The 24,192-nt window shown below is 46.6% G+C and overlaps 6 protein-coding genes across 7 annotated transcripts; 1 reads left to right on the top strand and 5 right to left on the bottom strand.

The window, feature by feature from the left end:
* Position 1: 1 nt before the first annotated feature.
* Positions 2-1,868, bottom strand: TSTA_030700 (uncharacterized protein; the record flags this gene model as incomplete). Its single annotated transcript, XM_002480194.1, has 4 exons — positions 2-200; positions 254-289; positions 342-1,232; positions 1,448-1,868. Coding segments are annotated over 3 exons (1,314 nt in total). The 3' UTR covers positions 2-200; positions 254-287.
* Positions 1,869-3,472: 1,604 nt separating this feature from the next.
* Positions 3,473-8,803, bottom strand: TSTA_030690 (ubiquitin C-terminal hydrolase, putative; the record flags this gene model as incomplete). Its single annotated transcript, XM_002480193.1, has 4 exons — positions 3,473-4,143; positions 4,199-6,358; positions 6,414-8,484; positions 8,789-8,803. 4 exons carry the CDS (start codon positions 8,801-8,803, stop codon positions 3,473-3,475), a joined length of 4,917 nt encoding a protein of 1,638 aa, XP_002480238.1.
* Positions 8,804-9,147: 344 nt separating this feature from the next.
* On the bottom strand, positions 9,148-11,542 carry TSTA_030680 (autophagy protein Atg20, putative). The gene is made up of 6 exons (XM_002480192.1): positions 11,383-11,542; positions 11,046-11,314; positions 10,723-10,989; positions 9,594-10,664; positions 9,417-9,530; positions 9,148-9,353 (listed from the first exon to the last, which is right to left on the bottom strand). The coding sequence occupies exons 1-6, from the start codon at positions 11,474-11,476 to the stop codon at positions 9,258-9,260; spliced, it is 1,911 nt and encodes a 636-aa protein (XP_002480237.1). The 5' UTR covers positions 11,477-11,542; the 3' UTR covers positions 9,148-9,257.
* Positions 11,543-14,164: 2,622 nt separating this feature from the next.
* Positions 14,165-19,702, bottom strand: TSTA_030670 (HEAT repeat protein; the record flags this gene model as incomplete). The annotated part of the gene is made up of 10 exons (XM_002480191.1): positions 14,165-14,983; positions 15,053-15,726; positions 15,787-15,927; positions 15,987-16,522; positions 16,599-16,909; positions 16,966-17,197; positions 17,255-17,494; positions 17,547-18,468; positions 18,529-19,484; positions 19,542-19,702. The coding sequence occupies 10 exons, from the start codon at positions 19,700-19,702 to the stop codon at positions 14,165-14,167; spliced, it is 4,992 nt and encodes a 1,663-aa protein (XP_002480236.1).
* Positions 19,703-19,925: 223 nt separating this feature from the next.
* On the top strand, positions 19,926-21,271 carry TSTA_030660 (Mitochondrial import inner membrane translocase subunit TIM23, putative). Of its 2 annotated transcripts, XM_002480189.1 has the most exons (3): positions 19,926-20,705; positions 20,762-20,869; positions 20,935-21,271. In XM_002480189.1, exons 1-2 carry the CDS (start codon positions 20,112-20,114, stop codon positions 20,786-20,788), a joined length of 621 nt encoding a protein of 206 aa, XP_002480234.1. In that variant the 5' UTR covers positions 19,926-20,111; the 3' UTR covers positions 20,789-20,869; positions 20,935-21,271. The 2 variants fall into 2 exon arrangements, with proteins under 2 accessions (XP_002480234.1, XP_002480235.1); XM_002480190.1 differs by having other exon boundaries at positions 20,762-21,271.
* A 460-nt stretch (positions 21,272-21,731) lies between these two features.
* Positions 21,732-23,309, bottom strand: TSTA_030650 (uncharacterized protein; the record flags this gene model as incomplete). The annotated part of the gene is made up of 2 exons (XM_002480188.1): positions 21,844-23,309; positions 21,732-21,757 (listed from the first exon to the last, which is right to left on the bottom strand). The coding sequence occupies exons 1-2, from the start codon at positions 23,291-23,293 to the stop codon at positions 21,732-21,734; spliced, it is 1,476 nt and encodes a 491-aa protein (XP_002480233.1). The 5' UTR covers positions 23,294-23,309.
* Positions 23,310-24,192: the final 883 nt, after the last annotated feature.

The following is a 24,192-nucleotide window of genomic DNA, read 5'->3' as shown; positions in this document are numbered from 1 at the left end:
TGATTAAATGTAAACTGTAATGTGCAATTTGATAACTTGAAAAGATAAAAGACTCTGTCTAAAAGCGATAGTATACATGCGACGACGATATGAAAGAAAGCGAGTACATGAATGAAAACTGATCAATTTGGAAGTAGCCAAGAGCAATTCTAAAACTGGGTATCAATGCCGTCTATTCGACTGAAAGAAAGTCATGATTCCTATAGAAGATTCTATTAGAGAAAAGAAACATGATATATTGGGAGGTACTCACATTGAGACTCGAGTGAATGGGAAGGAACCATATGTCCTATGCGAGTTTGGATTAGACGGTGTATGATAGATGGCAGGAATCTACTAACATTGCTCCTCGTCAAGCTGGAAGATGGCACCCGTCGATGATGCAGGCGATGCAGCCTGCGAGAATTCCGCTTCATCCCTTCGTACAGGAACCTGCAGCAGATGGCTCATTGCATCCTCCAGTCGACGGCGTGCATAAAGTCCTGATGGTCCTCCAGGACTGATCATGAGCAATGCAGGAGCAGACGAAGACTGACGAATCTGAACACCACTCAAAATCCCGGATGCAGATACTTCCCTGTCCAAAGATAAAGTCATCGACGAACTGGGACGACCAGGAGGTGCTGGCCGACTTTTCTTTGTTGGATCACCAGATTTTCCCCTGTTCATCGAGCAGAAGGGATCTCCAAGGTCGATAACAGAGACGTCGGAGTTGGTCCGACGGAGTTGGTCTTTTGGCCATCTATTCTTGGAGTTTGCAATACGCTCGGGGAATTGTAGTGGTGGTGCAGGAGGCGAGGGCTCCTCCTTATCCCTAGAATTCCTGGAGAGCTCGGCAATGACGAAGGGATCTCGCACAGTAGGAACTTTATAGAAGCCAGAAAGTGATGGTTTAGGAGTACGCTGAGGTGGAGACCCTGGCAGCATAATTGGAGATGGAACGTCGGTATAATCGGCATAGGGCTTGAGAACAGTGAACTCATGCTCCCACCCATTGAGGTTGACTGTAATAGGCTCCCAACGCATGCCATGTTTTGTTGGATCTATGTGATTAGATAGGATACGATCTGGGCTAGGTCGAAGCATTGGGCATGGTGAGGTAGGCATCACCCTGTCCTTGCCTATATTGGTATGTTCTTGGTGTTCCAGGTTATGGACGTGTGAGGGACCAGAAGGGCCCGGACTGCTGTGAGAGGGAGGAGTTGTTGGAATCGGCATCGTGGATTCTTGTACTAAGCCAGTTATATCAGTGAGATGACCACCAAAACAATAAAAGTAAAGATAGATGATGAACTCAAAGACAGCAGTGATAATCTTATACAAAAACTTTGTTGAGAAATCACGATGTTAGTCAGTGTAGATACAAGTATCATGAGTCTTAGATACAAGTAGTAAAAGAAAAACAAAAAGAAATAGGGAATAAACAAGCAAGTATACGAACACTGACCTTCATAATTCTGCCCACCTCCCAATGGAAGCTCCCTTCCAAAATCCTCAAATTGAAAGCTAATGCCCGTAACAATCTGTCCAATTGACGTGCTGGACTCCATGGAACACACTTTGTCAGGACTAGGGCAGTAGTAAAAACTGTTCCCATCTTCTTCTTCCTCGCTTTTATGGTCTTCTTCCTCTTCATCCCACAAACTGTTCCAACTAGCTGCCACCTGGGCGTCGTCTGGTGTGATCAGAAAGCCAGTTACTTGGACCTGGCCACCTTCTGCTTCCAGGAAAAGAGTGTTCTGCTCCAGAAAGATTTCTTGGGCTTCTCGTCCCGTCTGCCATCGATGATAGAAAAGATCCAGAGTTTCATTATGATGGGTTGTTGTCGTTGTCCAACCGTAGATGGGATATTCGTATTCAGTATCCATAAGGGTTGACTTGATGAATGAGGGGAAAACGAGAAAGGGAAAACAAAAAAAAGGTATGGTCGGCAGCAAATCAAAGGACTTGTCTGATGTGTTTGTCAATACGCCCTGTAAGACTCACATCTAACAATCACAATAGTATCCCATTCACAGTGGATCTTCCTGGTAGGAAGGATAAGCAGTCTGTACGTTCAGGCTGCTACAACAAATGGTGGAAACCAGATAAAATAGTAGATATGAGACATGGATACACCGAAGAAGAATGGATTCAAACAATATGACATTTGGGTTGTTTGAGAGAGGTTGTAGTCAAGTGTTTGGTAGAGCAGATAATGCTCTCGTATACCAGTAGTATCTAGACGACTAGACCGAATGCATAAAACAGAGATAGAGGCAGTGCTAACTAGCCAGCATGGAATAGAGAAGGCTTTGGAAAATGAGCGAAGTACCAACTTGTTTGGCACAACAGGGACAGCAGTAGGATCTTAATAAGAAGACAGCAATGTTGAACCATACAAAAACAAATGTCATGCCACAAAATGTCTCTATTCAGCATGACTTTACCATCTGAATACATCCAGGTCTTCAGGGAATGTCAGATACTTGAAACAAAAGAACTTGTCCAGTGACTAGCTGGAGTGACTTGGTAAGGTACAAGGCACAAGGCACAAGGCACAAAGCAATGTACCCAGCACCGTACCAAGGGAGGTAAAAGTACTTGTACAACAAGTGGCAACTTTATGCATGATTTTAATTTAGACTTCTCTTCTGATTCCTTTGCTTTACCCTCGCTTGATCAAGCACCCTCAGCCGCCAGCTAATCGCCAACCAGGTAAGGTAAGACTAGCGATTTCGTACAGATCTAGACCCTAACACGGGGATCGTAGAATATACATCCGGCTTGACCCTGATTTCCGCCTACTGCTTATGAATTTCTAATTAGGTCCAAAAATTGTAGTCATTCGGCCGTGGTTGGTTGTACGAGGTCAGGTGGATGTCAAGCGGTACTCAACTAGAGCGCGGGTGCCTACATTTTTCTTCGCAAACCCTAACTGACTTAAATATCCCATGAGCCTCACCGAGTCACATGCTCGAGCTCTTACGCTGGGGTCATGTCCGTCTTGACGTCAAAATATCTTATTGTTTTAAACTTCTACTGATCGGGAATATTATCACTTGTCAATTCGGGTCAGCATGTATGTACGGATGCATGTTATTTAGGGCTGACTCGAAGGATGAATCTTGGTTTTGGTAGCCCAGCCACGTCTATCGTATGCTTGCATGAATTTTCGGATCTTGCATAATCTATGGCCTCGTACTAGTGACCTACATTGTCCAATGTTCTCGTAGTTCAAGGAGTGAAGACAGTGTCAGTGGACTGCACCGCCACAGGTCGCACCGCCACAGTCAGCTGTGCCCTAACTCACCAACATTTCTTTAGTTACTCAGTTTTTGCTCAGATTCGATACGAAGAGTCAGTGTAAATAGGATCCATGCAATGATTGGATGTATGAACGTAACTATGCAAGGTTTGTAATCATAAAAGACTGGGAATTTTCTTTTCTACATGCAGCGCAAACCAACAGAATAAGTGAGCCTGGAGTAATCTAGTCTTCTTGACTGTCACCTAACTCCGGCACGACCTGGTCATCTTCATTTACACGTAATTCGACAACCGGCAAATCCTCATCACCATCGCTGGCAGTTCCAATATCATCAATGACAGAATGGAACTTGGCGCTTTCATCACCTGCATCCCCATTAAAATGCTGCTCGAGGTCGCTCATATCACCTCCACCAACTGCTTTATTGCTATCATTATCGTCATCATCATCAAACAGTCCATCGTCGTCATCCGAAACAGGCCCCGTGATGTTGGCAAAAGACCAAGCTGGTTGGTCCATAATAGAGAAATTCGAAGAACTATGTTGATGCTTTTGTTCATAAGGTGGTAATTCTTCGCCATCGCTAGAATCAACCTCCACGCTCCTCACTTGGGGCTCGGCTTGCAAACCACCAACTCCCGCTTGGTGAGCTGCTCCGGCTCCGGCTAAGGCGCTCGTAGACCCATCGCGGGAGGAGTCGACGAGGCGCCTGCCTTCCCCCGCCGGCGACGAGGTATCTTCTTCATCATCGGAGTTGGCTCTTGTCGAAGTTTCGGTAATTTCTTGTAGCAATTTGCCTCCGAGAGGGCGATCAGATCGTCGGCGATAGAATAAGAGATAGGCAGCTGTCGATACAACCTTGGCGGGGTTGATAGCTTTTGATACATGAGAGTCTGTAAAACAAGAAATTAGTATTAGAAATACCGATGCTACACAAAGTGTACATACCGTTATATTCATTCCACTCGTTCGTCAAAAAATTCTTGGCATAAGCAGTATAATGCCCTCCACCAAGACCACCATAATGATTATCAACTGCAAAGAGATCGTAGATAAGACTCTCGTCAGGTTCGGCAGATGCGACGCGTCCGTTCAGGTCAAGCCCTTCTATAGGGAAATCGACTAGTTCGTCGATCTTATCCCTGAAACCCCGACTAGCACTGAATCGCTTGAGATGAATGACCAAGATATCAGGGGTCTTCCAAAGCTCAAATTTCTTGCTTGCCCGACGATGTTCCTTACAACGTGGGCAGTACCAAGCATCATTTTCAGACAAAATCTCCTCCCGACCGAACTCATCCAGACACTGATCCAGCGAAAGCCCCTTTTTTCTGCGGTTCGCCCGCTGTGCGCGTTTACTAGCTAGCTCTGGGTCAGGTAGGTGCTCAACGTTTGTCCATGTTGGCGCACCACGTAACTCATTACGGTCTTTCTGGTCGGCACCGAAGAGTCCGTCATGGCTAGTCTCCTTCCAATCGAGAACAATTCCCTCGCCAGGACGAATAAAGTAGACTGGCTCTTCGTCTTTAGTAGTCTCGGTCAGTCGTCTGGAAATGGTGCTGAGTTCGTCTTCAGAATCGCTGGAGTCGCCGTTGGTCAGTTTACCAAACTCGCTCGAGGACCCGCTAGTACGAGAAGGCTTCTGGTCCTTCATATTTCGGATGGTATTGATTTCATCTTCGCTACTAACAGGACTGTCGGGACTCTCTTTTGATTGGGCTTTGCGAACTGACTGTTTCAGTTTAGGCTTCGGTTTGGGAGCTCGAGACGAAACCAGTGGATAGTTGGTATGATCATCTACTGAAGAGAAACCCAGGGGAATGACTTCGTGCCTTGACCTGACATATTTCATTTCAAAGAGGTTTCGGAAACGCATCGGAGGCGACTTCTTAGTAGTCTGCTTGGAAGATTCATCAGGAGTTTTCTTTGTATCGCTAGCGTCCTCCATAGACACATCGACAAGCCCTTCTTCACCCTCCACAGACGCAGCTTTGACCTTGGAGTCAGAGTCATCGTCATCCGCGTTCATTATCACGGCGTCAGAATCTGCGTTGTCGTCTTGTGTAGTTTCCTCATCGCCTGCGCTCTCATTAAGGAAATCACGTGTAGTCAACGTCGCCACCTCTTGCAGAACCTTACGTAGAATAGCATCATAGTCTTGAGCATCCTCTCTGGTCACAACGATGAATGAGGGTGCGCCAAAAGTTTGTTTTGTTCCAGTTCGACCGACTGATCGTTGAACTCGATTAAAAACCGGAACGAGAAGACGATCGGCTCGGGGAGAGTCAATCTTGGGGACATCCTCATGGTCCATACTGTTAAAGGACATTGTGTAAGATGACTTCTTGGGGCGGTCTGGGTTGTAGTTGGTGGGAATCATCTCGACTTCAAAGATACCAATATCATCCCCTGCACTGATATTGCTATCGGCAATGGTGCCGGTGTTGTCGAACAACCTGTAGAATTTGCTCTTATAGATTTCCGCCATGACAAGTTTTTGTGGATCAGTACCTGTCTTCTGTGCCACAAGTTCTTTCAGTGCTTTGATGCTGGCATTCTTATCTATTTCAACATCAATAAGTACGGGCGGTTTATGTAGAGGGAAGAAAAAGATGTCCTTGGTCCACAAGTTCTCGATAGGCAGCTGTAGTGTAAGGTTGTTGAAGGGGTCGAAAATGATGCTGACTTTGTCGCACACAGGACAATGCAGTGTAGATTTGTACATTCCTGCAAACAGGTCTGTTATAACCGAGTCATTGCGTGCTTTGTAGATCTCCCAGCACCTGTCGGCAAAGCCTTTCAAGGCAACTGCATCGTGTACCATCTCATCGGTAGAATCCGGCTTTTCAATGTACGGCTTCTTCTGAATACGATTAAGATCTTCCTGTAGACCATCAAGAAGGAAGAGAACGAATTCCTGAGAATCTTGCTGACCGTATCCAGAAAATGCAGGTCCGTATCGTCCAATGGTATGTTTGAAGTGTTTCGGAGAAAAGGATGCAGGGCTCTCGTCGTAAACGGCGTGAAGCAGATTGGCGTAAGCTTTTGCTACATCACCATTGTGTGATAATGGGTTACTTGGGTTGAGATCTTTCTTGTAATAATCATCTGCAAAGCTGAGTTAGTATGCTGGAAAGGCCACCTGAAAGTTCACCAAACGCACTCAAAAAGTATAAGGTAAGTTCTTCCACACTGCGAACACATTGCAATGCCGATGCCATGTAGCAGGTATTTCCAAGGTTCGTGAATCCCGTGTTGCCCTTTGGTCTCCCATCCTTCTTGCGCCCCCGGATAGGTTCAGAAACTGGGGTTGTCCGACCACTGGTGGTAGTAATGGCTTTGGATTTCACCTTATTAGCGCCAGCCCTATTAGCCCCAGGTATGGCCAGACGGTTCAGTGTCGATCTCGAGGCGTCAGAAACCCATTCACCACCTCCAGGCCCGCCAATTTGCTCTTCAAGAACCACGACGGCATTATCACCGAGCCCAAAATGATCAACTGTCGAGTTGCCATTGTACTTTTCATTATTCGTCTGATCCTTTGCATCCTCAATCAACTCTCGGTGGGTATCTGAGAGAGAGGAGAATGTGTTGACATCCAGTACCAGACTGTTCCCCGCGTTGGCCACCAAGGTAGCTCCTGGGGCAGGGGAGTTGCTTCGCGAATGCGCGGGTGTAATGACGCCTGACGTCTGGGTACTGCTCAGTCCATCTAAAATCCTCCATACACGAACCTTGGTTGCCATGTCAATATGGGCAAGCTCTTTGGCCTTCTTCAGCCATTTTTGAAAATTGGTCTGTCTGCTAGCAAGGAACTTGACAGGAGGCGCGCTTTTATCCCTCAAAGTATGATGAGACATTCCACCGGCAGAACCGGGGAGCTTATGGACTGTGTAGATTGGCGGAGAGATCTCGTACTGAATATTGGTAGCGTCGCCCTCACTTGTGTTGTGTGCATAACGGACAATGGCTGGTGATTGTTCAGCTAGTCCATACCACTTCATGATTAGATCCCACGCAGCTTGAGGAACAATCTCGAAGTCCTCATTCATCTGTAAACCGGGACGTAAGGGGACAAAGGGCTCTCCTCTCTCATCCTGAAAGATCTGGGAAGGGTCTGTGTCGAGAATGATATCCGAGTTATCGACGGGTCCAATTTCTCCTTCGGCGAACTTCTTGTCGATGGCTTTCAATCCACGCTCCTTTGAACTGCGGGCCAGCACTCGATTCAGCCAGTTGTACGACAAGACATATCCCTTTTGTTTGTCCTCTGGGAACTTTTGGGCCAACTCTAAGACTTGCTGGACCTGTTCATCAATAGGTGGGAGCTCCGCATCCGACGTGGAGTCGTGAATCTTCGCACCTTCCTTTGTTGTCGACGAGCTGTTATATGTTGACATACTGGAAGGAGAAGGATAGACGGCATCCGGCTCGTGGTTATTGCTGTCAATTGCATCCGCCATTTCGGCGTCCCCATCAGCTCCAATCATGTCCACAGAGGTAGCTCTTCTCTGAGCTGGCCGGGAGTCGCTCTCATCCATTTGATGATCTGTATTGTTATTGTCCATGTCAATGTCCTCTGCAGAAGGCTCGTCCTGGTTCATCTGAGACATGCGACGCTTGACGGCGGGAGAAGAGGAGCGGACTTCGCGTTGTTGATCTTTTTCCGAACTGGACATATCGGTCGCAGGGTCACTGTCCAGCGTGAGCCCTGCGTAGGCCGCAGATGGAGAATCCGCGTTGGCGGCAACCTGCTCTGGAGGAGCACGGACACTGGCGGGTTTAGAATTAGCTACACCGAGAACTTCGTCCTGGAGATGCGCGGGAATGTAGCGTGGTGACGAGCCGGGCGATCTGGATGATGCCAGGGTCGCCGTTGACTGGGATGATGGTTGTGGCAAGGAAGGCGGCGCGGGTGAAGTGGAGGTTGCCAGGGAAGGTGAGGGCGAGGGAGACGACAAGCCGAATTGTTTTGGACGACCGGCGGTCTGTTGTTGTCTTTTATTATTTAGATATGAACCGTGATTCCTGGTGTGTTGGTGTTGAGGGCGAGGTTGGCTGTTGTCGTGACTTCTAGAAGAACGACCGTGACGTCCTTCCTCCGAATCAGCGTGCCTGGCTCCCGAGCCACTAGAGGGCGCCTTGGGATGTCGGCGAGGCTCTTCAACAACTTTGCGACGCTTGGTGGACGACGTCGTGACGGTGAGCTGCTCACGTTGAGTGGCAGCTCTGGGCTAGATAGATAAAAAAAATAGTAGGATAAAAAAGAAGGGAAAATTAAAAAAGAAAAGGGCGAGGAGGGAAAAAAAAGGCGCCAACGAAGGATGGATCAATCAGGAAAAATTATTAATGTGGAGAGAGCCAAAAGTCAGTGTACGTCGTAGTAAGACTTTGTAAGAAGACTAAGATCCGCCGCCAATCAGCTTGAGAAAGAGCAAGAGAGAATAATCAAGAAAAGGAAATGTCTCATGAAGCAAAAAAGATGAGTCCTGAGAGAAATGGAACACTTGCTTTATAGCCTAATTTTGGTCAGCATACTGTTTGCCCGTTCATCTGAACAGACGCCCACACGACTGTGTATGTAAACACCAGAGTATACTGCCAGTTGTAAAGAAGAAGGCGGTATAAAGGAAGACTCAGTATAAATCCCAGACTATCAATTACCTAAAACTAATTAACCACCCTAGAGAATTTTATATAGGTATTATTTGATATTAATAGACAACATGTTCCATCAGTTGCGGTGTCGAGTGCATTGTGGAGTGAAAAAGGTGGGGGAGACTCCTTTTACTTGAAGATCAGAAAAGGACATACATTTCCATGACAGAAATAGCATCCCAGATAAAAGAGAGAAAGGAACGTTGACCCTTGATGTATCTACATGTAAGATCTCAGGAAAGGAGATAAAAAAATATATATATCGTAGCATGGTCTCATTAATTAGATACATACACATAACTAAGCCTCCAGTTCTGTACAGCAAACAAGCAAATATAAATCGACCCATCTATCGCGCAACGATCTTGTCAACCTCATCTTTGGCTTCTGTCCATGTCTCGAGATTCTTCCGTGCCCAGTCCAAGTGACAACGGGCATAGGCAACCTGTACGGGAAATCAATATCAGTTGATACTTTTGCAGACGATAACATGTCGTGAGAGACATACCATGTATCGGCGAAGATCCTCTTCCTTATCCTTCTGGAACCGCTTGAGGTCTTGTAACACACCCGCGCTGGCCTCTTTGACATCTGTCTCCGATACTCGAAGTGCTTGTTCCAACTAGATAAATATAGCACATTAGGTATGAGTCATAGAACCGATATGAAATTCTGCCAAACTTACCTGCACTAAGCTTTCTTTCGTCTTTCCCATCTGATCTCGCCGCGTTCGCTCAGGATCGACATCTGCAAATCCGTGTATAGCATGACTAATACGACCAAATAGCTTGTTTGTCACAAAGTTTCCACTCGGGCTTTTGCGGTGAGCGGGCGGTACCTCTCGATACGGATTTGTTTGGCTTGGAGATCCTTGAGGTGATATATCGCCGTGTGTAGGTGGAAAGTCAGAGTCAATCGAGTTAGTGTCCTCCGACGTGCGGGACGTGTCGTGCTCGCCTTGCCCACTGCTCGTCGCAGAAGAAGCAGAAGCCGATCTAGACGACCTGGTCGCCGTTGAAGCAGCATTTGCTTGGTTCAAATATTGATCGATGCGCTTCGCTTCCTGCTCGCTCCGCTCCAAAGACTCCAGCAAGGCTTTCTTTTTCGCAAGCTCATCTCGTGTCATTTCCTCTTGCACCCGTTTGAGCACTCGGTACCGTAACACGCTGCGAACAACACTTGCAAACTGAGCGCTTTCCCGCATGGGTTCCGCAAAGTTCGCTCCCAGTGCAGTGGAAAGCTCTTCCGTCTCTATATAAGATGTGTCGGCAGCTTGACCGATGCGCTCGATAGCCGCGGCGACAGTTGGAGACTGTTCTGATAGCGAAAATCCATTGTAACGAGCACCAAGTTCCATAAGATCTGCAGATAGTGAAGATAAATGTGATAGAGTGCGGCGATTGACTTTCTCGATATTTCCCTGGAGCAACAGCTCAAGCTCCCGCGTCGATGCTTCGAAGTTTATAAAATATGGGTCAAGATCTTGTTCACTAAGCGTCTTGGACGTAGGAGGGAAACGACCAAGAACCTGCACGCCAGGCGTCGAGTGTGCGGCTGTTGACGGGGTTTGAGAGTATTCAGATGGGGACATGGGAGTACCCGTGGCACTTGTTCCTGATGAAGATCTCAACTTTGCCGATGAGGAAGGAACAGGGAGCCAAGCATGGGCCGGAGTAGGATTTGCTGGGTCCAGAGGCGGCGCTTTCAGGTTGTTCTTTGGAACTGATGATGCAGGGTGGGAATGCAGGACCTCGCTCTGTAGCTGTATCAGAATCGGATCTTTCTATAACACGAACTACGCTCGATATACTCACCCAGCTGACATTGGGATCCAAAAAGCGCCACCAGACACCATCTTCCCGAACTTCTTTCATCTTTCGACACCGGTTAAGGAACACGCCCAACATTCGCTTCCGAAGTTCGATGATAGCACTGTCCTCTTTGGCCTTTGTCGGCTTTGCGGCGTAATCGGCCATCGTATGTTTCTCGGGTATTGGGGGAATTATAAGGGTGGGATGTAAGTTGACAAGGGTTTGCCGAAGAGAAGCAAATTCTGAATATCGACGGCGGACCTCCAAATCCTATGCAAAGATGAAGTCAGCCAATGCCCTATGTACTAACAAGTTTACGACCTTACCCCGGTACGAATGGTATAAACAATGTACCCGCCGCCCCCTTCATGGTTCTTCCCAGCATCCGTGATCAATATGGGCATTTCGGGGTTCTCGTAAAGTATCTGCTCGATTCGACTGTCGTAGATGCCCTTCTTCCGCCCTGACGAATGAGGCTGGTGAGACTCAAAATCATGTTCGTCCTCATCTTCGCTATCGGTCAAGCGCGATACATAGTCTGGCGGTTGGGTTGATACAGGTGACGAAGGCGCGGAGATATCGCGGTCGTATGGGGCTTCAAGAACGTATGCGTTAGAAGAAGCGTTACGACGTCATTGGCCGAGGGAAAGGGGATCAACTTACGAGGAGAGACAGCACCGGAGTGCAGCGAGTCAGAGAGATGGCCGTCGGGGCGATCAAAGGCCCCATATGGATTATTATCTTCGTCGTTCCACATGATCACAAGGCTTGCTTTTGTTTAGAGTGGTGAAAGGATGTGGGTTCGAGAGAACGGAAGCAGCAGCCTCAGCTTTAGCTTGCCGTAGCTTAGGCCCCCGGATAACAACGAGCGCCGGCGGACAGCCGTAACAAGAGTATTTCCAAGCAAAGCGACAATGGTCTAATCGGCTGATGCAGCGACAAAATGCAAACAGTTCGTCTTCGGACTCAACTGGAAATAGAATCCATTCAAGCTAATATATGACGCGGGAAGCTGGAGATGGACCCGAGGAGTAAATAGTCTCGATCGATCGAGGCTTAACAAAGAGAATTATCGTCTTCAAGAACCGCTGAGAAGCGCTAAAAAGAACAGTGCGTAATCCAGATTATATAGACGCGTGTGAAAGATGAGAATATTGGTTCAGGAAGAGGTTGCCCAGGAATCGAATCGAGTGGCTATTGAGCGGACGATGTTGTTGCCCGTCTAAGCGGGGTTGCTGAAGGGGTGCTCTAACTTACTTGGTTGCCTGAGCCTTGAGGTGTCTGTTCTACGGATAGTTCGCAGCCTAAACGCTGAGGCCGCACTAGACCCTCTTCCCGTTTTAGGAAATTTCCGGTTCGAAATTTGAAACAAGAGTTAAAAGGAGATTGTCGAGAGAAGACCGATGATATTCCAATTGAAACTTAGATCCAATACAAAGAGGAAAGCAAGACATGATTTCAGTTTCAGACAAAGTTGGCCTTCATCCAGCCCCCTCTTTGCCTGATTACCATCAAAAACAGTTCATAACGCCTCTTCAGACCTCGCCATATGATGTTGTGGCTTGATTGGTAGGTAGAGCTAGACGCAGAGACAGAAGCGGAGTCAGTCTGTGAATACATTTATCGTTTTCGATGTCTCCTTGTTTGTGAAGAGGGCTCTTCCAAGGTTAGCGAGACGCCAGGAGAGGACTCGGGATAGCCGTTCCATGGGTTCAAGTATTCCGATAGGCTATCACATGTTCTCGATGGATTTATCACTAACAAATGACCTGATTTCTGCTGCAGAGCACAAAATTTAGACGAGGTATATCGAGTATGTGGTGACCGGAAGATCTGAGTTAGGGCAAGCTACAAAGATTAAGATTCTTTCAGACAAAGACGGTTAAACTCTCATTGTCTCCATATTCTATGTTCCATACTATCCTACCACTAATAATAATAGATAGGCTATGCATGCAACCTTCATGAAATAAGATGAATATGTCTGTATGTAGTCTCTATGTACAGTATCACGTGGTTTGTTCTGCCCTTGCACCTTCCCTGCTTTCATTTCTAGTCCTGCCTGTTCAAATCTCCCCTACTTCTCTCTTCACAATATACATCTCATCTTTCCTGTTATCTTTCAAACCAACAAGACTAGCAACCCTGCAAGCTTGTATCTTGATCTAGTTGCGGTACCAGACCATACCGGCTCTCTCAAAAGGAGTAAGCGCCTTCCAAATCAGTTTTTCCGGCAGAGGGAAAGTCGGACGTGGTTTGATTTTTTTCTTGTCTGGAATTTTTATTGGGCCGGAATGAAACACATCACTGCATGGTCGATATGGACTTATACTTCGGCCCCGCAATTGCTGACCTCGCCGTGACTGGTTGGGACCTTTTTGATACTCGCGATACACGATCGACCTTCTGCCACCACTGCCTTTCTTCTGCCTAGGATACCTTTTGAGATGCGGAGATAGTACGCTTGGAATCCCTCGTTCGAGATCGATGTTGTGAATATAGTATTCCATCGGTCGTGTCCGTGGGATGTCCCTTATCGAAGGCGCATGATCCTCACAGTCAAGGAAGTAGTCCATCGGCCGTTCTGCTGGGATCTCTCCTATCGAGGACCCATCATCGTCTGCTGCACCGCTATGAGACAAGTTTGAGTTGGGCTGGGATGTTGGAAGGAGTTGATCATCTCCATGGCGTCGCAGCCAGCTCCATGAATTGGTCCAGGAGCTTGCGTTCGAGGATATGAGTGGAGTTATGACATTGGGTTCACCTGATATAATCTTGTCGATGTCGAGATGAAAGGATTGGCGAAATTTGTACCATCGGACGCCAGCAATTATAAGAAGAATTACCAAAACAGTCAAGAGTAGCAGAAGTATTATCTTTCTTGTGGAAGTCATGTTGGATGGCGCGTTCATATCACAACAACAGTGCGTTGCAGCGCCCCCATTCGCGATCTCGAACTCAAGTCTACTCTGATATCGAAACGATCTCGAAGCAAGTAATGATCAGAAGATCCAGGCTTGGAAGAAGGTAGAGAGATGTTGGAATAGTCAAAAAAGCTGCAAAGAGATGGGAGTGACATGCTAGGAAGTGTGATGCCTGATCTGGTGAGAGATGATGTAAACAGCAAGAGTTCTACTTCATAAGCCTGAACAGCAAACCCAAAGAAAAAGACTTTTGCAGTCAAAGTTCCTCAGGACTATTCAAAAAGAATAAACTAATTACAAAATTTCATGGAACGCCCCGTGAATTTTCATGATGATATGTGTTGGGTTTAGGCCAAAATCTCCTCTGATATGAATAGGTCCCGGGCGTTACCATGAACAAACAAATGAATCAAAATCCACACAGTGCTTTCTGTCTCTAAGCTGTGTTCATGCTACAAGGCGAATAGACAGCAACATCCCCCTAGCAATCTTATCATTAGCCCTTCTTATTCTAATCCTATCTAATGCATTTCACCAGTAGAAATTGCAGCTTGAATCCTATCCAACCATTGAGGATGTAGAAAGATCATCCTGCCTCTCTCATGAATATTCTCCAAGGTCTCTCTAAGAAGAGTGGTGTCTGATTCCCCAGAAATAGGAATGAGTAATGATGCGACACTGAATAGCAAACAGCCTAAAGTATATACCTCAGGTTTTGATGTCCAGCCAAGGACGTTATCTCCTTGATCATCACTAGTCGACAATGATAATACTTTGGCATTGAGATACTTCAAGCCATCTGACACCCATATTGCAAGCTTTTTTATAGTAGTTTGATCACAGGCAGACTTGTCGAGGTGTCTGAAAGCCTTTGTCCAGATATCGATTTCTCGAACATCATCAATGAACAGGTTCTGTTTCTCCTCTTCGAAAAGAGCAATACTCTCCTTTGAATAGTCCTCAAATAGCGTCTCAAAACTCTTGAACTCGTTCCGCTTCTTTTTGGGGAACGTCTCCCTCATCAAGCGCGTAACGACATGATGAAACAAGGCTGGTTGCTTTGCGTAATTGCTAGCTATAAACTCCACAAGACTTTCGCTCGCGGGCATAGCTCCCAGCATAACTCTTTGGTTAGGAAATATTTTGGAGTGGGAAACTACCCATGAAGCAATTGGTGCTGAAAGAGAACGAAGTTCGTCGTCATCGTCATTCAGCATGTCGTACAGTATCAGGTAGATTTCGAGAGAGGTAGGTGTTGCGTCAGCTGCCTGGTTAGGTTTGCGAAGTATTCGACTGAATGTTTTCAGTGACATGATGGCAGACAACCGAGCAGAGAAGACCTGTCACAGAACGAGTTAGATATCAACTCGATCATATGAGCATAAAATTATGAAAGATGAGGCACATACTGTCTCTTCGCTCAGCGCAGATCGAAGGTTAACAGCCCAACGTCGGACAGCAAGCGAATCAAGACCCCCATTTGTTTCTGTCGTTGAACTCAAATTCTCTTCATCCATGTATTTCAATGTCAACAGAGACCCTTGTAATCGTAAAACGTTTTCAGTCAATTCGCGGCTCCAAATATTCTCTTCTTCTTGGATAGAGAGATGATCAGAGACTCGCGCCCATTTACTCGGGAATTCCACTTGGATACCCCTTTCTAATGCATCTTCCAAGATCCCTGCAAGATTCAAAGCGACCTTTGCTTTGACATCTTCCTCATGGAAGCTTTGAAGCAGAACGAGTAGATAAAGACTGAGGAATTCCTTTTGTCCCTCATAGCCAGGGAAGACGATAGGAATCCGTTCCAAAATCCAGCAAGCACCGTCACTGTCGCTTGATGAGAGATCAAAGAATGGCCCCATGAGCCCAGTAGGTGATAATTCTTCAGGAAATGCGACCATAGACAGTTTGTTATTCAATATTAAACACCAGCTAAGCGAACGGCGAAGTAGGGATTCGGCTCGCATTGCACTTATCCTGCTTGGAGGTTGAGGTCCAGAATTGAGTAATTCTGCTAGACCGTGTTCAAGAGAGTAGTTATCGATAATTTCGCTCACAAACCGTGTTGTTTTAGATGTGACTGTAACTCAATCATGTCAACATGTCGTTTCCTTGCTCAAAAGAGATTAGTGAGTACTACCTTCTTTTCCAAATCCGATGTTGCTCTCAATCACATCTACTAAAACATCGAACAACGTAGCCTGGCCAAACGGAGATCGTATATAGGGGTAGAATCCCGCAAATACCTTTTGCACAGTTGCAAGGACGTCATCGACATTACCTTAAATGATTCAGTAAGAGCTTTTTTCAAGTGGAAGCATGAGAATTGTTGTTTCTTACCACGCCAATATTTGGAATGCCACACCCTTAGAAATGTATATCGAGCACACAACATCTGCCCATGTAAGTGTATTTGAGACAACTTTGCCAAATCACCATCGATCAATTGATTGATCGACGACAACATATCATTGAAACGCAGCAAAGAGGCATATACTCTTGCTGCCTGCTCGCGGACGGCCCATATAGTGCTTTTGACATGGCGTAAAACCAGACCACGTAGCAAGTCGTCATCATCGTTGGTCGTAGACGGCACTTTTTCAGTAATAATCTCCAGGGCAGGGAACACCTTTTCAGTCTCGTTCGAAGCCAAGACTCCCTTTGCGAATTCCTTGCCATCAGATCGAGCTTCGTCTGCGGAGGCAAGTAACTGAGCCAGAAGCTGAGTTAGTCCTTCATATTTGGGGAAAGCAAGTGTCATATTTGACTCTACACCTGAAGCACCACCAAATCCAAATGGTACTCCTGGGCGCCGCGCGCACATCCTATTCATCGAAGCATGAAAGAGCATGAGTCCACAGTTTCGTATAGCCCAACTATAAAATTGATGAGTCAGTCATCCAAGTCTGCTTGTTCAAACACCCGCCACTGTGGGAACTATGTGAGACTTACATTGGGCAGCTTAAAGAATCTGCAGCAAGCCTCAGAACATCCATGATATAACTCTCCGCGGACGACGCTAACTTAGCGTTCGCGAGAATGTCCTTAAGGCAATTCATTGCGTGAACTTGAGGTAGAGAAAGCTCGTTGTAGCTAGATGTTTGCACTGCTGGCACACGTGATATTTCTTGTAGGTCGCTCATAATCTTTCCAAATAACGGATCTCCAGATTTGGAGATACATATTCCGGTCACGAGAGCCGGAAGTCCAGCGGATCTTCTGGTTAACTTGGAAGCTTGATGCTGAATCATTTTCAAAGAGTCCTATCCAGAGATCAGGTATTGACCGTTTCAAAAAGTAGAAACCAGATATTGCTTACCTCATACCACAAGTCTGGAAGGCCAGAGATCTCAGGATTTTCATTCTCAGCGCATCGCAGACAGCAGGCTGCAAAAGTCTGGGCAACAGTAGAAAATGCACCTCGATGTCTGAGTTCTGATAACTGAACGAAACTCAGAGTACCGATAGCCTCAAAATCAGCACACCGCAGGCCATCATGTTCATTCTGAGGCGCATAAGTCACGTTTGCTACGACAGCATGAAGCAGGTTACTGTTCAATCTTTTAGAAATAGTATAACACGCGATTCATATCGAGAATGTTTCATACCTAGAATCCTTGAGAGCGCGCCATGAATAGGATAACAGATCCTTTGGGCCGACCATAAAGTCATCTATAAGCTCGACTGTATGCCCCTCGGGTGAGTCGACGCAAAGAACAGGCTTGACCTTCGTCCAAATATTTTCGCAGATAGCTACAATTCGATTATGCACTGTGCGCCAAGATGAAATATGTCTGTCTGATGAGTCTGAAATTGTAGTATAGAAATTCGGTGTCGCTACGATATACCTATATCAAGATAAATAAGCACCTCTCGTAATGCTGGTGTATCTCAACTCACCGTATGGCAGACGTATATCCGTGAAGTGGTCCGTCTCGAACAGACGGTTGGAAAGGACCCGTCTCCTGAGAAAGCTTGGCCTCTAGCCTTCGTAATATCTCATTTACGACGCCAGCCTTTGTACTGAACCAAGAATCAGCAGCCTCTGGGTTATTTCCATCTTTAGCTGTAGAATATAAAGAATGGTACAGTCTGGCAACAGTGTCCGCATGGTCCGCTCTACTTGTCTTACTAGCTAGTGCCTCAGCCCTTAACAGGGCTGTTACTAGCCTTTCTGCGACGTTGAACCCGTTATTGTCCGCTTCAGTAGACAGATGACTTGGAAATAGACCAATGAGGTAAAGAGCGGTTGCCCGTACTTCTTCAAATGGGTCGAGAAGAAGATCAACTAGCAGTCGGAAAAGACTTGGTCGTAGAACGTTCACTTTGTACCGCCACAACATCTGGTCCTCATGTGGAACATTGGGCGCATTTGGGTCAACACCCGTTTTGAGAACGAGGGAAATCGACTTTAAGGCGGATATGTGACGTTGATAAGAAGCGGTTGGGAGCAACTCGTTTTCGAGAAAGTCAACGTAACGCTCCATGAACAATTTGCTATCCTTTCCTTCTTTTTCCATGAAGTCTTTTTGCACTCCAGGTCCTCGTAAGCGTAACATGAGTTTGCGCATTAAAGACATTGTCTCTTGGCGAATATATGAGTCGGAATCGGCGTGCATAAAAAAGAGACCTTCTGCTATACTCTTCAGGGCAATTGCAGAAATGGGCTTTGATAGAACTGGTGCGGTAGTCAGAAGTGATAAAGCTAACAATCTTACTCTGGGTTCGTTATACAGTAAGAAGCGCCCAAGTATGTCACTTTTTAGAATAAGCACCTCCACAACGTCGGCGTTCCTCGTTGCAGCTGTTCTCTTCTCGAATTCTGCAAACTGTCAGTAACGACTAAATGGAGGTAAAAGAGGCAAATATGGATTCTACATACGATCCTCGTGTACAAAACCAATCTTCTTGCCTACTCCTAGAGCAGAGAATAGAAGAATAAATTCATCAACAGTCCAGTCGCCTTCCATGTTACCCGAGAGTACTGGGTCCAAAGGTAACTCTCCGATAAAGGCTCGAAATCCTTTTATGTCTGTTTCAAGGAGCGGGAGAAGTATAGACCTAGAGAATAGTTCCAAACAATCCATATTCTCCAACATAATGCGCTTGCTGGGCCGAATCCAGCTCATCATTGGATAGCAACTCTGTCCACAATCTTTGATCTCTTGTCCCGCTTTCTTGTATAAGTATGCCATCAAGGATCCACCTACCAACATAAATCCTTGCTCTTTTGCATGTATGAGAATTGCCAGACTGAATATTGTGGAGACACTATGCTTCACGCCGATGCGAACATCGTCGTACCTCATACCCGTGCCGTTGAATGGCGATATATCAACCGATAAGGCTTGACAGTGCTGAGCATAGAGAGGCTGCCAGTCACCATAATGCCCTATTAGCCAGTCGTGAATTAGGGACATGAATGCCGAGACGGGAATCCCACTCTCCCGCAGAAGTCTCTCCAATGCAACAAGAGAAGACTTTAGTCGAGATCTCGGGTCTGCTAGTATGATACTAGGCATCATTTTGTCTATGAGACCTACTTGTATCCGGCGAGTCTCAACGGTATCTGGGTGTCTTTTAAGAAACTTGAAAAGACCGCTGAGGACCTGTTTCATTGGCTTGGGCGTAGTGTCGTCGAATCTGGTCAGAACTACTTCAAATACAGCCAACCATATCTGGTCTGAGTACGCCAGATCCTTTGTTGAGGGTATGCTTGAGGATGATGCAGTCTCCAGAAAATGGATTACCGCATTGCATGCCGCCTGTGTCTGTCCCTTCGAAACAGATCTGGTGGAGAAAGTAAGGAACAATGAATCCCACACACATTTGACCTGCCTATGAATGATCAGTCTCGGTGCAGATATTGATGTTCTTAATAATGAGGATACTCACTGTTCATCTCGACAGTCCTGAAGAAACGCCCTTAGAGGTCCTTTGCATATTCTTGACAAGACCTCTTCGGGAACCAATTGTATACTTGTGGGAAAAGATTTGATATCGGCGTCCACATCCGGGATATCACCACCGGCCAGGCCAGCTTCGGGAAGTATCATTATTGCCGCAGTCTGACACGCCCTGGTAACGATACCTGCTTGGTCAAATTGGTCTTCGTGCAGCATCCAGACCTCATCCCACCGTGAGGATGTTCTTGTGGAAATTTACGAAGTGTTTCCACTTCGGTACTAGTGTGGAGAGAGATGCGCCCGGCCCGAGAGTTCTTCCGTGCCCTCCTTCCCTTTTCCCCGTTCTGCGCTGTGCTGTGAGTGGCTCCTTCCTGATCTTGCCGTCAGCGAAGGAAAAAGAAGTTTTTATCGGAACTCTCGATGTTCGTCCATCCAGTCCATCACTCCATACCGAATCCGCCATCTTCTCGGTAATCTACTGTCATTTACGACTTATTTAATTTCTATTGCCACGTTCAATCTGCTTCCCGTGTACATCGGTTGATTATTCCTACCTGCCATGGCTATTTGGGACTCGTTCAGCGGCCGCAAGGCGACCACAAACCAAGATACCTTCGATCCCAGTTCTGCACAAGATGTGTCGTCCTTCCTGGGCCAGGCATCCTTTCCAGACCCATCTCAACTTCATCCGCTTGCAGGTCTCAACCAGGACACGCTTGATTATCTCACACTAGAAGACTCTACGTTGGACGAGCTACCCGGCTCGCGGTCAGCTCTACCCTCCAGAGGCTGGTCTGATGATTTGTGTTACGGTACTGGATCGACATATTTGGCCGGGCTCCTAATAGGAGGAACATGGGGATTAGCAGAAGGCCTTCAACGAACGCCAGCTAGCGCTCCCCCCAAGCTGCGTCTCAACGGTGTACTTAACTCGATTACTCGAAGAGGACCATTCTTGGGAAACAGCGCGGGTGTCGTGGCTATGGTCTATAATGGTATCAACTCGATGATTGGGTATACTCGTGGCAAGCACGATGCTGCCAATAGCATTGTTGCTGGTGCTCTGAGTGGAATGATTTTCAAGAGTACCCGAGGCACAAGACCTATGCTTATTTCGGGCGGTATTGTTGCTAGCATAGCTGGAGCGTGGACTGTACGTACTCCATCTATTTTTAGTCTCGATTTGGATTTATACTAACTCATGCATAGGTTACTCGAAAGGCCCTCTTCGAATAAACAAACCTCCATCGAAACGGAAAACTTCTTCGCATCGCCGCTTATCTTCGTTCTCAGCGTCGTATTGCCAGCCGACATTGAGTTAGTGAGACCTCTACTTATAGAGTCCATTTTCGGCAACTAACCCGCGCTTCATTCTCGCGCAGTGTATCAACAAAGTTCATTTTGGATTTTCAATAACTCGGACCTACTTCTTCACTCCGGCGTCAGGGCTTATTATGAATGTTTGGCATCTCTTGATGGGTTCAGACCGGATATGCTCAATTGGATTTGTATTGTACATATAGAAACTTCCTTTTTTTTTTCTCTTCTGTTTCATCTTATGGTTGTTTCGTCTTCTCATTTCAGCGGCTATTTATGTTAGCATGGCGGTGACCGCATGGTTATTAGATAATACATGTTGCAATGAGCACATATCAGACATCATTACCCGTCGTTTCTAGGGCCAGGATAATAGATCAATGCCACAATGATTGAGCGCTAAAAAAGAACTCGGAATATGGAATTGATTGAAACGCAGGTACTCTTCAAGAAGTCTGAGATTGAGAGAACTGCAGTTGCATACTATCTAGGAAACGGTAGTCAAAGATTACGTACTCATGCCAACCATCCAGCCTTCTGCTGTGGTTAGGCAATCTACATAGGTCTACTTCGCTGCAACGCGGTCTAGTGTGCCTTCTTTACTTTCCAGTTTGTTATCTCAGCAGAATGCTTCTTTAAAAGCATATGGTTGGTATTTGTTCCAATGGCTATTCCCCTACTCTTATCCAGATAACTAGGAGAAGAGATGAACATTTACAAGACGAAATGCAATTAACGTAACAGCAATACACAAAAGTTGCAGAGGTATATCGTTTTTAGCATAACATGAATCATTAGCATCCTCCTTGGTGAGGAATGGAGATGTTGTCAATGTCCTCAAACCAGCATATAGACATATGCTCTAGGATCCCAGATCTTTGAGCTGTTCTGTTATATGTGGATGAGCATCTCGTACTTGGGTAAGGCCTACACCGTGGCTTTCTCTTTCTCATTCATGGAGTAAAGCTACGCACTTGCTGGCGAAGCAACCTTCTCGGCAGCTGGAAAATTTTCCACTGGAGTAGCACGCTTCCTAGTCAAACTGATACCTCCAACAAGCATGATCAACGCTTCCACACCGAGTATAACACCGAGAGTCACCATTGCTCCGATTACACCGGCGACTGCCTTGGAGATTCCTCCCGCAGAACTGGGAGTAGCACTAACAGATGCGTTCGAGGCCGTGGAATCTGCGGCGGAGCAGATAGATCCCGAATTTCCACATTGCTGGCACCATTGAGCCTCGCTTGTAATAGCAAATGCCTGCGATGACGAGACAAAATCTGACCAAGAAAGGAGAAGGCTGGGTTGATTGAAGAGCGGGTAGCTTTCCAAGTCAGGTGAAGCAGCTGAAGTGCCATTGTGGAAGTAGAAGCGCACGTAGATGTCAGATGTTGAGGGAAAGCCGTTCTCGAGAGATGAGTTGGTCACCAGTTCCCAGATCATTGAGGATGCATAACTGGGGATTCCAGTGAAATTTGAGTTTGCTGCTGGCAGCTGTGCGAGACCGAAGTACGACAAGGCAGTTGCGTATGAGCCAAACTGAATGGTGAGTTTATTACCCCTTCCGCTAGAGGTGATGGTGTTATTGAGTCCCTGCAGTACCTGACCAGCCAATACCGCGCCGGCAATTGCACGAACTGGGTCGGAGGCGTTGTACGCAAGGTTGTATTCATGAATACTGGCCAAGCCGAAGAGCTCGTTCATAAGACTTGAGTTCAACTGCTGTAAAGCAGGATACTCTTTTGTCGAGTTATGGATTGATGCCACATTGAGGACATCCCAAATGGAGAAGGCATTTTTAAAGCTCAAGTCTGACAGAGAAAAGGTGGCCTTGACCATCGGCAATAAAGACTGATACAACGACTTGGTGGACAACAAGAGAGCCTGATACGAGTCAGACGAGAAGTAGTTGTTGCTGCTCACCTGGGCATTCTTGCAACCAGTGACGCTCTGCAGCCAGGGAGCACTCTCGCTGCCAGAGCCACTGCTGGTCGTTCCGATTGGGATGAGTTGAAAGCCATTCAGCGGTGGCTCCACAGACGTCCCATTGCTCAAGGTTTGGCTAGCAGCTTGTCCAGCGGGTGGATATAGACCCTGAAGCCAGCCTGCGCCGGAATTTTGGATGACATTATCCCAAGGGGCGGTTATATTGAGCTGGGAGAGTTTCACAAGATCTGTCGCAATTCCATCTATCTGGTAGGAAGAGTTCGAGACAATGTAGCGTTTGTTGTAGTAGGAACCTCGAGCAAAAACCTCTTCATATCCAAGAGCCGTCAACGACGGGGAGCCGATGATCTTCGGGGTGCGATCGCCGTGGCGTTGGTAGATGTATGCACCCAGAACCGTCTCACTAGAGGCGACCTGCAAGTGCATGGCTGCCAGCACAGCCAGCACAATGCTCTGGAAGTTGATGACCTGCATTTTGAGAAGGTAGACGCAATAGTTCCTTCCCTGGCTTTCAGAAAAGTGCCCAGGTGAGACAGCAGGATAAAATCAGCGTCGAGAAGATACCGAGGAGCCCTAGCCGGGTTCCGTGGTTTTATATTCTCGTTCGTTTTTATTTTTTTTCGAACAGTATCACTTGGGCATTAAAGCCTTGGAAATACTACATTTTACCTGTATAACCCCGCCAGCTAGCAGCTTTTCGGCCTGGATGTGAGCTCCGGAGCCGATTGTTTGAGCCTCTTATCAACACCTGGAAACGAAGGTTGCATCTCGGCCATTTCCCTTTTCCTTCTTGAATTTCGTTGCCCATATGGCCGTCGTGGCATGATCGTACTGCTTGGCCCGTCAAAACATCTCAGCTCGTATGGATGACTGACTAGCTCGCCATCTTTGCATAATCAATGTGATTAGTAACAGTTACTAATTTATTAAAGTTGAGGAGTCAGCACGACCCATCGCACCAAAATGAGCTAACTGGAACAGGTAGGAGTATTTAACCTGTCAAAGAATGTCAAACTGCACTTGAAAATTTCTTCCGGATGTCTTATTCAGCCTCTACTCGAATCAGATCATTGTTTCCCCGACATGGATTTTCCTTTCATGCACGTCCATGACGTGGTCGACTCCATTCCACAGGCTGACTAAACTGAGGCGTCCTGTAGCTCAGCATTGGCCTGAGACGTTTATCGAGTATTCATACGGATGATGAACCATGATTGCGGCGAGCACCGCATTGACTCAACAAAAGACTGTCTTTTCAGGAAATTCTGACTCGGATTTGTGGAAATCATGAAGGCGACCGTACGATAGCGCATTGCGTAAATCCAAAAGGAAGTGGGAAAAGCGCTTGGAGACGTAGTTGGCACTGCGTTGAT

Source organism: Talaromyces stipitatus, genomic scaffold (genome assembly GCF_000003125.1).
Source record: "Talaromyces stipitatus ATCC 10500 scf_1105507295541 genomic scaffold, whole genome shotgun sequence".
Taxonomy (NCBI): Eukaryota; Fungi; Ascomycota; class Eurotiomycetes; order Eurotiales; family Trichocomaceae; genus Talaromyces; species Talaromyces stipitatus.
The sequence above is the reverse complement of the archived record's forward strand: the minus strand, read 5'-3'. Positions and strand labels throughout refer to the sequence as shown.

What these genes read in the sequence shown, in the direction of transcription:
- TSTA_030680 (XM_002480192.1), bottom strand. Translation starts at nt 11,476, where the DNA reads ATGTGGAACGACGAAGATAATAATCCATATGGGGCCTTTGATCGCCCC. An exon ending in CTCCGGTGCTGTCTCTCCTC is followed by an intron (nt 11,315 to 11,382) that starts GTAAGTTGATCC and finishes ACGTTCTTGAAG; the next exon opens with CCCCATACGACCGCGATATC. An exon ending in AGGATCTTCGCCGATACATG is followed by an intron (nt 9,354 to 9,416) that starts GTATGTCTCTCA and finishes TTTCCCGTACAG; the next exon opens with GTTGCCTATGCCCGTTGTCA.
- TSTA_030660 (XM_002480189.1), top strand. Translation starts at nt 20,112, where the DNA reads ATGGCTATTTGGGACTCGTTCAGCGGCCGCAAGGCGACCACAAACCAA. An exon ending in GCATAGCTGGAGCGTGGACT is followed by an intron (nt 20,706 to 20,761) that starts GTACGTACTCCA and finishes ACTCATGCATAG; the next exon opens with GTTACTCGAAAGGCCCTCTT.